Source organism: Peromyscus maniculatus, chromosome 10, assembly GCF_049852395.1.
Source record: "Peromyscus maniculatus bairdii isolate BWxNUB_F1_BW_parent chromosome 10, HU_Pman_BW_mat_3.1, whole genome shotgun sequence".
Classification (NCBI taxonomy): Eukaryota; Metazoa; Chordata; class Mammalia; order Rodentia; family Cricetidae; genus Peromyscus; species Peromyscus maniculatus.
This window is the reverse complement of record NC_134861.1, coordinates 2,404,854-2,418,697: the sequence shown is the minus strand read 5'-3', so window position 1 is coordinate 2,418,697 and position 13,844 is coordinate 2,404,854. Positions and strand designations below refer to the sequence as shown.

Genomic DNA, 13,844 nt, shown 5'->3' with positions numbered 1-13,844 from the left:
GAACTGTGTAATTCACAGGCAGTTCACCCATATAAAGCATGGCAGTCAATGGTTTTCCAGATCTTCAAAAATATGTGCAAACCTCAGCAAGAGTCAACGTTAAAGCATTTTCATCCCCTTAAGAAGTGCCTCGGACTGCTGAGACAGCTCAGTGGGTAAAAGCACTTGCCACCAAGCCTGAAGCCCTGCGTGTAATGCCGGAACTCACATAGTGGAAGGAGAGAACCAATTCCCATGAGCTGTCTGCTGACCTACACTCTCTCATTATGGCACATGCGCTGCCCTCTCTCATGTAGTCACATACACAGGGAAGAGGGGAGCTTTCTGGTGGAGTCCTACAGAGGTGACCCAGAAGTGCTGACACTACAGAATGGGAACCGTTTTCCTACACACACACCTCTAGCTGTCAGAAACCCAGACAGGAGCCAAGCCACGTGCCTTCAGCCTGAGCACCATTTTCAAAGACAGCCTGCCCTCTTCTAAAAAGGCTCACTGAGCAGCACACTGCTCCAGTCTCACAGCTCTGCTACATACTCGCTTACCTGTGCCCATTTCTTGTTCCGGCTCTGCATCTGGACTGTGGAGATGGCTGCAAACACCTCATCTGCTGGCAGGTCCTCAGGCAGCCTGGTCAGAAACTGGGCACTGTGGATGAAGTCCATCCTCGTCAGGATATCTTCGAATAGCTTCAGGATGCCCAGAGCTGTTCGGAAGAGAAATTCCTCCCCGTCTCGACAGAATACATCCCAGATGCGGCAGGCCAAGTCCAAGGGCAGGGACTTACTGTACAAGGTGAAGATCCTGGGGAGAGATGGAGCTTTTAGGTTTGGAATGGCATAAGGTATGCACAACACCCTGAGTCCCTGACTTTTTTTTTTTGAGACAGGGTTTCTCTGTGTAGCTTTGTGCCTTTCCTGGAACTTGCTTTGTAGACCAGGCTGGCCTCGAACTCACAGAGATCCGCCTGGCTCTGCCTCCCGAGTGCTGGGATTAAAGGCGTGCGCCACCACCGCCCGGCGAGTCCCTGACTTTTACACAGGGTGGATGGACGATACTGGCCTGCATTCACTCTGGGCCAATTGACATTTTACACAAAACAGCACTGTCAGCATCAAATGTATTATCAAGCACCACACAGCTTCTGGATATTGGATAACTCCTGCTTGGAGCAGATGTCTATCAATCACCTTCGATGTGCTTCCTGAGACAGGTGATATGTACTAGGTCTAGTAAGACAGGCTATATAGCTCAGAGCATGGAGTCAGCTAGGGAAGAAGAACAGAAGAGAGAGTACTACTCGTCATTCTTGTAGGGAGTCAGCAATGCAGCAAGGTGTAAGTTTTTCTGTTGTCCTTGTTTGGTTTTTGAGACAGAATCTAGTTACACAGCAGCAGACTATGCTGGCTTGGAATTCATGATTCTCCTATTACAACCTCTGAGTGGTGGGATATAGGCATGGCTTTCTCAATGAATCTGACTGTAGATTACTAAAAACTGACCTTATACTTTAATAATGCAAACCATCAAATGAAAAGTATTCTCTTAACTCAGTGGTAAAGTGAGGACCTGAGTGACACATAGCAACCAGGTGCAGTGGCATGCACTTGTAATCTCAGGGCTTGGGTGGCAAAGACAGGCAGATCCTTGGGGCTCACTGAGCAGCCTGGCCAGCCTGGCCAGCCTACTTGATAATGCCAGGATAATAAGAAACCCTGTCCTTAAAAACAGGTTGAATGGCTTCTGAGGGATGACCCCTAGAGCTGACCTCTGGCTCAAACATGTGTATGCACTCACATACAAATGATAATCACAATCCAAACTACCCAACAACTATGCTGGAATAACACCTGTGCCCCGGGGTCAAGCACTTCTAACCTGGATTGGGCCTATGTCAACAAATGGGTCCAGAGCACATGCTCTGGTTGGTATTATAAAGTGAGAAGTCTGGGCATGGTGGTGCACATGAGTAACCCCAGCCCTTGGGAGGCTGAGGCAGGAGAATGGCAAGTTCAGGCCAGCCTGGGTTATAAAGCAGCACTCTGTATAAAAATAACTAAAAATGAGAATGTAGAAACCTAACCTGCACCTCCCACACACAAACACTAGGCCACACATGAGAACCATGTCTCCCATCTCCTTAAAGACTGATGGGGCCAACCAGAACAACAAAAAAGGATTTCTCCACATTTTTTTTAACCCCAAATCCATGATGTAAACTTGATTCTTTTATTTTACTCATGGAGCATAAAACTACTGAATTCAGATTTGCAAGTAGATCTCCATCAACTCCTTTAGGCAGGTATGAGACAGCACAGCAGTGGAATAGCAAGGTGGAGTCTCCCTGAGGATGGCTATGTACCAATCCCTTCTGATTCTAAATAGCTCAGGTCAGGCACCTTTTTTTCTTCTCCCAAGATTTATTTTTAATATTTTAGATTATGTGTATATGTGTAAGTATGTGCACATAAGTATAAGGTACCTGTGGAAGCCAGCGGCATCAAGTCCCCTTGGAGCTGGAGTTTCAAGTGGTAGTGAACCACCTGATGTGGGTACTGCGAACCAAACTTGGATCCTCTGGAAGAGCAGTGTGTGCTCTTAACCACTGAGCCCACTGGGCATCTTTAAAAAGGGAACAGTAGACCAGGATGGCCTCAAACCTGCATCCTCCTGGGTCAAGTCTCAGAGTCCTGTGTCATCAACACTTTTTCGAAGCCTGCAGTACGCTACTTGCTACTCGCTGGCGATAAAGGTGCACAGCGCTGAACAGACGGCTCCAGCGCAGAAGGGACAAACAACACAGATGGGGTGTAAGGGTAGAAAGGGGTTGTCAGGAGGGTACACACTATGCACACACAGAAGGGTGAATGCATGCCAATGCTCTTCTACATCAGGCCATCAGGGCAGAACACACTGCTGAGGAGAGGCAGTTCCATCCACCCTAAAGAGGAAGCAGGCAGCAGGAGAGGAGCGCAGGATGCTCCTCACACCTGCAGCAGAGCTCATGACAACTACATATCTGAGGGCAGCATGACGCTGAATCATGCCAGTTAATGAAGCAAACCAAATACTGGAAAAAAGGCTGTCCGGGAAGAACCAGGGCACAGAATGAGCAAGGCCTGCTAGACTGTTCTACAGGCTCTGGGCCTTATCCTAGAGAACTCGGAGAGTCCGAGGGAGCAGCAGGCTGACAGCTCCTGGGGGGAAGGCAGGCTGGGCAGATGACCCAGACAGCTGCTGTCATGGAGCAGAGAGGGAGCAGGGGAGCTGGCCCAAGTCAGGTATGAGCTGGACAGTTGTGGGGAAGCAAAAGAGAAACCCAAGACATCAGGTCACTGGCTGAGCCACTCAAAGGATGAAACTGTCATCTTATACTCTGAGTTTGAGACATGTTATGTGCTGAAAGTTGGACATTCAGGTGATACATGTATTTGACTGTCGGTTCAAAGGGGGTTCTGTACCAGCAACACAGCTGAGTGAATAGTCTGTGTAGAAAGCACCAAGACAAGAAAAGACAACCAGGATCAGAAGGTGAAGGCTATCAAACTGCTCCCCAGCCTGCACTGCACATACAAGAGTCTACCTGACCTCACTGTTAACAACTGTTCTTTGTCCTATAAGGGAGTACAAATGATTGTGGCTTAGAATATTATATTACCTTTATATTTATGTGCCTTTTAAAGAAAATCTTTGTTTCGTAGCAGATGCCTCCTCATCCAAGTCTCAGCCCTGGTGACTTTCTTGGGAGGCTGTTTCTGACCCTCAGGATAGATGAGTCTTCCTGTTGGTTTGTTGTTTTGTTTGGAGGTGTTTTGTTTTGTTTTGTTTGGGCTTAAAAATGAACACCGATTTCCCCACAATTCAGTATCTTCATGAGATCAAGGTATAAGCAGGGATGCCCAGCTTCTTCTGAGACCTTTCCCCTGGCTTCTAGAACGCCCGCTCCTCCTTGTGTTCACACGGTCATAACCAAGTATTTCCTGTCAATGTTCACATTATACCTCATGCATCCCTTTCCTTTCTGTCATCTAGAGCAGCCACAGTTCTCTCAGAGACAGTACAGTGCTGGCAAGGAGGGGCTCTGTCATTATTAATACTGAGTTATTTCTCTGTGCCTTTCATACCTTCACATCTCTAGGGCCTTGTAGACTCCAGTAGGCATCTCAGTAACATGCTTCTAAAAGGCCCTCTGCTCAGGTCAGGGGCCACCTTTAGCTATCAAAGCATGGGTATCCTCTAAAAGTGTGTGGCTGTGATTAACTTCCTCCTGTCCTCTGCTCTTGGCCGCAAGTGCCTCTAGGACTCAGATCTTCAGTTCCCAGCAGCCCCTTCATGTTCCCTTCTCCCAGCTCAGATGCTTGGAGGTGGTGCCCCTACTTTTTTCTCTCCCCCTTATTACCAGGAAGCTACAAATGCTTAACTAGATTTCAAACCATACTTAGACTCAAAAGTCATAGAAAAGGAACTGGGCAGCACCTCCATGGGCCGGTGAGCCACTTGGCTCAGTCACAGGCCAGGAGATGATGCCAGGTTGGCTCTGGCCCTGCAGACCTGGACGGAATAGGAGGGTTGAAGTATCCACATAACCTTCTTATCTTAGAGTGCAAATTCACATCTTCTCTATGACTAAAGGCTCCATCTTGCTCCTGGTCAGTGACTATGTCCAGGAGTCGGGTGGGCCATGAAACCCCTTGGCCTACCCAGGCCATTGTGGTGTTCCTACCGCGGTGGGGAGACAGAATTTGAGAAGAAATGTTTCTTTGTTCCCTCTCTCAGGCCCCTGCAAATACTAAACAAAATATTAAGCAAGGCACTTTCAGGGCTGAGTCCAACTATTGCAAAGCAATGCATTTCTGTGCTGCGGCACCAGTGCCATGGACCTTCAAGACAGCAGTTCCAGAGCTGTGAGCCTCCAGATAATCGCTACTGCTGAGCCTTCACTACTCGCAGAAATACTTTTAATCTAGCCACGCCCAGCCCAGTCACTTTTCTGCGTTTGCACTGGGTTAGATATGAAAAGAACTGAAGCTCCAGGACAGACACCCCACCCCCACCACCACCACCCCACCCCGCCCAGGATTCAGCCCTCCTTACAGAGAAATCCTGGGCTACATGCGAGCGGCCCCAGGCTGCAAACAGTGACCCAGGGGCACTCTTGCCTTCCATGGGGCATGCTTCCCTAGCACAATCCCAAGAGGAGGTAGTCTCACCTCCACTTTGCAGATGACGATGCTGAAAACAAGGGCATGGTAGAAACCTGATCACAGCTTAGGGTGGGGGAAATGTCAGCGAACTGTCTTGCCCATAGAGAACCTATGGCTCAAGACTTGGACCTACAGGCCATGGCACCAACTTCTAGCTGTGTCCAACTTCCTCAACCTGACTGGTTCCTAGAAATGAGCCTTTCACCCACCACTGGTTCAGGAGCACCCTCCGCTGCTCTCCTACTCAGGTTCCCCATGTTTCTAAGAAGGTCAGGAACAGGTAGAACAGGGGTGTGAGTTAAGGAACCCATGGGCCTGAGGCAGCCAGCTCCCAGTGTAGACTTGCATGCAAGCAAAGTCAAGGTGGCCACCTAAATTTCAGTTTAAATTCAGTCCTGAGTCCAGAAGCACTCCTGGTCCTAAGAGTAGTCAGAAAAGCACTTTCTGCTGCCTGTAGCCCTACCCTGAGTCAGCAGTATCCTCTCTGGTTCAGCACCTAGGAGGTGACAGTAAGCCCTGTACTCAAACAAGCTGTATGCCAGAGCTTCTGTAGCTTCCTTCTACCATACTCTAGGCCCCAGTTAGCCAGCACGCTTCCAGAGGGTGACGGAGGGTTTTCTCTCCCTCTCTCTCTCTGTCTCAAACCCTAACTACAATGTGGTACCTACCCTCAAGGTGTCCTGGGGCAGGATCCATAACCTAGAAGGTAAGACCTATGGATAAACTCAGTACAGAATGCAATGGGAACCTGAATCACTGACAGTCACTTCCTGGAACCTGCCCCACAAGGAGAAACGCCACAGAGTGACAGCTCTTCATCTCAAGGCATCACCATATATGGAACACTCTGCTAGGTCTTTTGACTAGCTCAAGATTGTTTCAAAACTTACTCCCAACCCCAAATAACTCTGCCATTGGATACAAGGGAGAAATCTTTTGGGAAGTTAAGCTACCTCTCATCAGTTCTCCTTATAGTATCTAGTTCCTTGATAGTCAGAACACTTGAAACTCCATAGGAAATGAGGACAGCTGACAGGCCAGTTCTCTGATCTTCAAGTCCACAGCAGAGAGGCAGACAGCCCACAGCTAAACAAGGGCCCTAGCCAGCTTCCTCCGTTAAGCTCCATCCTGCAGGGCTAGAAGGGGAGGAGCTTGTACAGTAGAACAAGTAGACAAGTGGTTTTAGGCCACTGGCACCTAAAGGGACCCTTGGAAACAGAAATGTCCTTGTCCCAACCAGGACTTGAGCCAAGGATGAGGCCAGGCCTTGAGGATATAGAAGTGAACTATGAGGCTCTGAGAGGAACTACAAAAAATAGATACTGGTCAGGCAGTGGTGGCGCACACCTTTAATCCCAGCACTCAGAAGGCAGAGCCAGGTGATCTCTGTGAGTTCAAGGCCAGCCTGGTCTACAGAGCAAGATCCAGGACAGGCATCAAAACTACACAGAGAAACCCTGTCTCGAAAAAACAAACAAACAAAACCCCCAAAACAAAACAAAATAAAATAGACACTTTGAGAGTACAGGTGGTGCTGAAGGCGGGCAGACAGCAGAGCAGCCAGGTGCCTGCTCACCCTATGCAGCCATCTCTGAGCACCCATGGAGCCACACAGAACAGGAGGTAGTAGCTTAAACAGGCACATGACCCTGGGGCTGGACACTTCTCACCCACTCTGTGCACTGTGCAGGGCACATGGACATGAGTCAAGGCAGGCCCAATAATTCTGAGTGTGGATGTGGCTTGAGGAGGTGGTAGGACCCAAACGGAGCAAGGCTCTGGAGTCACACTAAACAGCACACACCCTAGAGGGTGACCCTGGGTGAGAAAACTTCAGGGACAAACCAATGAGTATTTTCACGTGCAGCCTCTAGTAACTGGGGCTTCCCCTGACCATCAGCACCCACCAAGAACCAGGCTTACTGCAGACTGTTAATAAACAGAGTAATGATAATCAGCAGAAGGCACTCTCTGAATGCAGTTCAACTTTAGCATAGCACTTCAAGCCTTCCTGTGTGCCTAGCCCTGTAATGGGACTGCACACACAGCAGGCATCCTACTTGGCCCTTACTCCAGAAAGCAACAGCAACCTATCAGGAACAAGCCACCCTGCAGGCCCTCAGGGAAGCACAGTACTCAGAAGGCCTTGGGCATCAACCACATCATGGCACAGAGGACTCAGAAGCAAAACTCTATTGAGCTTCCTTTCCTTGAGAATACCCTGGACTCATAGCCCTGCAGGCTGGGACAGGAACAAACAAAGATGCCCTTCAGGCCATGGCTTTCAGGAAACAGCCAGCCATCATCAGACTCCAAGTCAGTGAGAATAGACCATCATCAACAGAACACTCTCCAAACTGTCATGGTGGTTCTGCTTCATGGAGCCTCTGAACCAGTATACACAAGTTAATGTCCTACTGGATTACCACATAACATGTAGCATTTTATAATGCAAGGTGAAAAATTGATTTGAATAGAACCCAGGCTAGAACCTAAGATTCCTGTGGAAGGCTTCAATAAGACCAGGTAAATGTCTAGGCTTCTGGCTGTGGGGAGGGTCTGCCTCCCAATGACCTCTTGTTTTGGGCTCTAAGTAAGGGAAATCTAAGGGTTCAGGGCTGACAGTCAAATATAGATACAAAACTTAGGGTGGCAAGGAGCCATCTGTGCACTCAAATGTTCATGGGGAGGACAAAAATCATCTGTTAAACAGGATATCCCAAACATTTATATGTAGCAGAAGCAGACAGGACAGCTGAGTATTCCCAATGGTGGCCCATCCAAGCCTGGTGCTTACATTCTACAACAACATCAGCTCCAGTGACTTCAGCTACAAGTCCAACCACCAAACCCTCATATACACAGTCAGCTGAACCTGTCACCAGGTTAAGACGGAAGCAACACAATGGATATCTGACACTCATTCTCAAGGATGCAGACAGCTCTGCTCTACTGAGTGAGTGATTTGGACTAGGTTTGGACGGTACTTATTTATCTTCTAGAAGACCTCTTGCTTCCTAAAGAAAGTGAGGGAAAACCTAAAACAGCCAGTTCTCCGTCCAGAGCGGCTGAGCAGCTCATTTTACCTCTCTGAGTTAGTGTTGCAGTCCACATGGGTCTTTTGGCCAAATGACATCTCTCCCCCGAAAAGTCCCTTCTCCAAGACAGAGTAGTCACCCTGAAATGCCTATCATGGTCTCTGCAGGAGCACAATTAAAGAGGTCTCCTGGCCCTTGTAGACCATGACACAGTAGGACATCATGCCTGGCTGGGGCACAGGGATCCTGAGGCACACTCTTCCACCACGTGACAACTGTTCCCTGCAGCGCTCAGGTCTCCAGGTCCCTTACCTGACTCTCAACCTGGTTACACTTGAGAGTGATAGCCACCCTCTCCTCATGACCATAACTACTTCTGTACAAAGATGTATCTGATCTACTGCTCCAGCTCACAGTTCTGGAGCCTCCTACTTACATGTCTCAGGAAACTTCTATTTAGATCTCTCATAAATTTTCATGGTCAAAGTCAAATCTGGCCCTCTGTGTTTTAGATATCAGCTGCTGACACTGGCAACCCCTCATCAGCACTACCACCAACACCACAATCCCCTGGCAAGTCCACAACATGTTCCGAGGACCTGCCATGACTCCTCTCCCTAATCTCTATCAGCCCTTGTTCTCCTTCACTGAACTCTCACCCGGGAGCTCCTGCCTCCCACGCTGCTTAGAGCTGACTTATACAACAAGCGCAGGCTGTCACCATCTCCTGTGGCCCACAGCTTGGCCTCTAAGCTCCAGATGTTCTGGCTTCCCCATCTCCCCACCCTTATCCCCAGCCTTTTATGATGTCCCCCAATGCCACCAGCCCAGCTGCTATGCTCTGGCTTATTCTGAGGCCCCTACATGCTGTTTCCCACACTCCCATCACCCTAGGTTGGGGTCTACCACCTCCTCTGTCCCCTTCTATCTCAGTCTCTCCGACAGGGCAGTGCAGTGGCCAAAGCTCTGAAGCCCACATGCTGCTTCCACATTTACTCAAGTAATTTACACAATTACTCTATATTACATCAGTGGACTTCCAGTAAAAGGTCTGGCACAGAATGGCTGCCCAGAGACATCTCATCTAATGGATTGGCAATAGCGCTTTAAAAACAGACAGGTCTAAGGCACTGTCTGTTGAGGGAGTCTAGAAGGTCAGTCAAGTCACAAACTGTGACAAAGAGCCTGGAGAATAAACAATAGGCATTCAGTGCAGAGGGAAGCTGGGAAGCAGGACAAGGAAACTCAGCTGAGCCCTCCAAGAAACTGGCAGTGACAACAGGAAAATGGACAAGGGATGAGAAGGGCTCTGGAAAGCAGGAAAGCCAAGTCTTACCAATCGATTAGGTAGATGTCTGCAGTTAAGTTGTTTTTCTTGAAGTGCGCAAACAATTTCGGCAAGTTTTCTTCAAAGAATACCTCAAATGCAGCAAAGTAAGTCAACATCTAGGAAGACAATGTTAAACACACTAGTAAACTAATTATCAGCATGAGTTTACAATCCATACGAGTCAAGAGCTTTGCTCACTTAGAGTCTAATAATTGTTACCCAGGTAACATGTAGATAAGCATAATGCTATTTCTGAGCTTCTCATAGCAGTCTGTTCACATCCTATCATTTCTTCAAGTTACAGGGAAGACCCTGAAACCCAGAGCGATTGCTTAACTTGCCACACAGGGGCAAAGTACCGGTACATGGTAGAGCTGGGACTTGAACCACGGTCTCTACAGCTACGAAGGTTGCAGCTGCATTGTGAGTACCTGGAAAAGCAAGCTGCTTGCTGCCCATGCCTAGCACATTCACAATAGGAGAGACAAGACCAGAGTCTGAGGGAAGGGCAACACAGCTCCAGTTTAAACTTGTAGGTCTTTGACCACAGTGAACGAAGACACTACAAGAAGGAGGCAGCAACAGGCCAGGTTCTTACAAGCTCTGTAAGAAAAGCAAGCAAGCAGGGTGGGAGGAGAGGTGGCGTGAAGCAACCGATAGGAGGAAAAAGAGCTCCTGCTGGATGGGAGCAGGCACACCTGGGGGAGGTGAGTCTGCTCTACTAACCGTCCACTGAGGGCAGAGGCAGAACCCGACCCTGACTTCTCTTCCTCATTTTCAGGAAGGGACTACACTGCAGATCACAGGGGCATGCGGCAGTGTCTAGGGACACTTGCGGGAAGGCGTGGCATGAGTGTGTAGAGGCCTCCAATGAACAGGAACCCCCACAGCAGTCATCTGGCCCAAAGCTTGCCTGCCAGTGCTGCCCAGAGCAAAGGTCTCACTCAACACTACAAAACTGCTTCTCCCTTTCCTCACTCCACATTCAAGAGAGAAATCTGGGGTCTTCAAAGTTAGCAGGAATGGATGCCATCTTACTATATATAGAAAGAAAAAAATTAAAGCTCAGCTTGGTGGCAAACAACTATAATCCCAGCAGTCAGGAGGCTGAAACAGTACCAGCTGACTGTCAGCAGGCTCCGACAGCTTATGAGTTTAGGGCCAGCTGGATTATCAGTTAAGACTCTGCTCCAAAACAAAACAAAACAAATTTAAACTGACATCCAGGATCTACTTCCTAGGACTAATCATAGGCAATATAAAGTCAGGAGTAGTGACAAGCTGTTCAAGGGTGAGAATCTCTCCTAAAGACTTCATTCTCTTCTCGGGAAGTTCTCATCTGCTTATGAACGGATCCTGTAACTGTTAGCACAGAAGCACTGCAGGCCAGGCTTGTGGTGCACCCGGTAATCCCAGCAGTTGGGAGGCTACGGCAGGGGGGCCAGGAGTTTGAGGCCAGCCTGGGCTACACGGTAAGACCAGGCCTCAAAATATGAAACCAAATAATGACAAAATACGAGTTATGAAGTGCCTGTCCATAAGTGCTCCTGCTTTGAGGTCAATTCCTCAGTACTATACAGAGTGACGGCTGCACTGGGTCTACTGCACACTCCTTACCCAGCAGAGAGTCACTGCTGCACTGGGTCTACTGCACACTCCTTACCCAGCAGTGCGTCTCTGCTGCCCTGGGTCTACTGCACACTCCTTACCCAGCAGTGCGTCTCTGCTGCACTGGGTCTACTGCACACTCCTTACCCAGCAGTGCGTCACTGCTGCACTGGGTCTACTGCACACTCCTTACCCAGCAGTGCGTCTCTGCTGCACTGGGTCTACTGCACACTCCTTACCCAGCAGTGCGTCACTGCTGCCCTGGGTCTACTACACACTCCTTACCCAGCAGTGCGTCACTGCTGCACTGGGTCTACTGCACACTCCTTACCCAGCAGTGAGTCACTGCTGCACTGGGTCTACTGCACACTCCTTACCCAGCAGTGCGTCACTGCTGCACTGGGTCTACTGCACACTCCTTACCCAGCAGTGAGTCACTGCTGCACTGGGTCTACTACACACTCCTTACCCAGCAGTGCGTCTCTGCTGCACTGGGTCTACTGCACACTCCTTACCCAGCAGAGAGTCACTGCTGCACTGGGTCTACTGCACACTCCTTACCCAGCAGTGAGTCACTGCTGCACTGGGTCTACTGCACACTCCTTACCCAGCAGTGCGTCACTGCTGCACTGGGTCTACTGAACACTCCTTACCCAGCAGTGAGTCACTGCTGCACTGGGTCTACTACACACTGCTTACCCAGCAGTGAGTCACTGCTGCACTGGGTCTACTGCACACTCCTTACCCAGCAGTGCGTCTCTGCTGCACTGGGTCTACTGCACACTCCTTACCCAGCAGTGAGTCACTGCTGCACTGGGTCTACTGCACACTCCTTACCCAGCAGTGCGTCACTGCTGCACTGGGTCTACTGCACACTCCTTACCCAGCAGTGAGTCACTGCTGCACTGGGTCTACTACACACTCCTTACCCAGCAGTGCGTCTCTGCTGCACTGGGTCTACTGCACACTCCTTACCCAGCAGAGAGTCACTGCTGCACTGGGTCTACTGCACACTCCTTACCCAGCAGTGAGTCACTGCTGCACTGGGTCTACTGCACACTCCTTACCCAGCAGTGCGTCACTGCTGCACTGGGTCTACTGCACACTCCTTACCCAGCAGTGCGTCACTGCTGCACTGGGGGTCTGGCAGATTTCATTTACCGCTCCATTTCCCCTAACCCTGTTTCAAACCCTTCTCCTGTTTACAATTATAAATAATTACATAGCAACAATCTCTATGCATACTGCTTTGTTCACAACTGTGACTTTTCTCAGAACCAATTCTTACAAGAACTTTGTATCAAAACCACTCTGAGCCACAGAAATTGAATACCAAATAATTTTCGTGAAGGACCCTGCTAGCTGACACTCCCCTAAGGCCAGAGTGAGCAGCAGCTTCAGAACCAAGACTGTTGGGATCCTGAAGACATTTAAGGAAGAAGCACTCCAAGCTGACATAGAGCATCAGATACTTGAGGTCTTGATAGACTAGTGGTAATGACCAGGAAATCAAAGCAACACCAACTTAAAAGCTGATGGACTGGTGAGTTTTCTTTCAGTAAGAACAAAGTTCAGGACCCAGAATGGATTCAAACCCCAGCTCTCCCACGTACCAGATACGTCTTGGACAAGCCATTTCCCTCCTCAGTCTGTTCCCACATCTGGACTATGTAGGGGACACAGCTGTGAAGTATGTGGGGGTCTCTTAAAGACCACCAATGGTAAACGCCATCTACACAGCACACTAAACCACTGCCTTGTTGAAGTAAGGGAGCCTGGTCTGGAGCATGTCTCCTTCCTCCTTTCTTCTGTGCTTGTGTAGGTTCCACAGAGCAGAGTCCCACCATGACAGTGAGCAGCAGCACGCAGCAGCCCTCGGGTATTCTACCCAACTAAGGAGGGCACTGCTGTTACAGCTCCCTAACATAAAGTGCACATGCTTGCACAGAAGTTACCCCTCCAACTCCATGGAAAGGGGACAGTGCTTTAGACACACTGTCTCTCTAGGAGAATGGAAGCCGCAATGGCCTACATGTTTCTACACTCAAGTTCATGTGTTCTTCATTATAAACAGCCCATTATGCATTTCCCGCCTTGAAAAGACAGAATGATTGGGTAGTTCTTGATGCATAAAGACATGGTACTGGGACATACACAGAGCATACTCACAAGGCCATGGTCCACTCGGAAAAATGCCATTTGACAGGGTTTATTCAAAAGATTAGAAAAAGCAATAAAGGCATCTGCAGTATCTAGGTTCAAGATCAACACTGCAGCTATAAAGGACATGCCCTGAACCTGAAGAAGGAGAGAAAGGTTATGTTAACTAATGTGGCCACAAAAGTCAGCTTTTATTTATTAAGAGAAACCAATACACCTTCCTGATAAAAAGGCCCTTACAGACACCCATTTCACCCCCTAAATAAACCCTGTCAGATCAGACCCACCCTCCTCAGAGCCACAGCTCTGCCTATCGGGCACCTGTTCTTTCTTCCCTCTATCCCCTTCCTCCTCTAATGGAAAATCATAAGCCAACCTCACTTTAGGCCTCTGGCATCTGAAATACTGCATCTGGTATGTGCCATGCTGGGTTGTGGTGCTGTGGTCACATGTGTGAACTCAGCAGGCTTAAGTAAGACCATGCATACATAACACATTTGTTTAGCT

At 49.0% G+C, this 13,844-nt stretch overlaps 1 protein-coding gene across 12 annotated transcripts in view; it reads right to left on the bottom strand.

Moving 5' to 3' along the window:
* Positions 1–13,844, bottom strand: part of Tbc1d14 (TBC1 domain family member 14) — a 98,043-nt gene that overhangs the window by 3,264 nt on the left and 80,935 nt on the right. For 9 of the 12 annotated variants that reach the window (XM_042285896.2, XM_076545708.1, XM_076545702.1 and 6 more), the window contains 3 exons: positions 13,347–13,475; positions 9,576–9,685; positions 543–801 (listed from right to left, as the gene is read on the bottom strand). In XM_042285896.2, coding sequence (XP_042141830.2) covers positions 543–801; positions 9,576–9,685; positions 13,347–13,475 — 498 coding nt within the window. The remainder of the gene's footprint in view (positions 1–542; positions 802–9,575; positions 9,686–13,346; positions 13,476–13,844) is intronic. The other 3 variants (XM_076545705.1, XM_016004040.2, XM_076545706.1) reach the window with 1 other exon arrangement.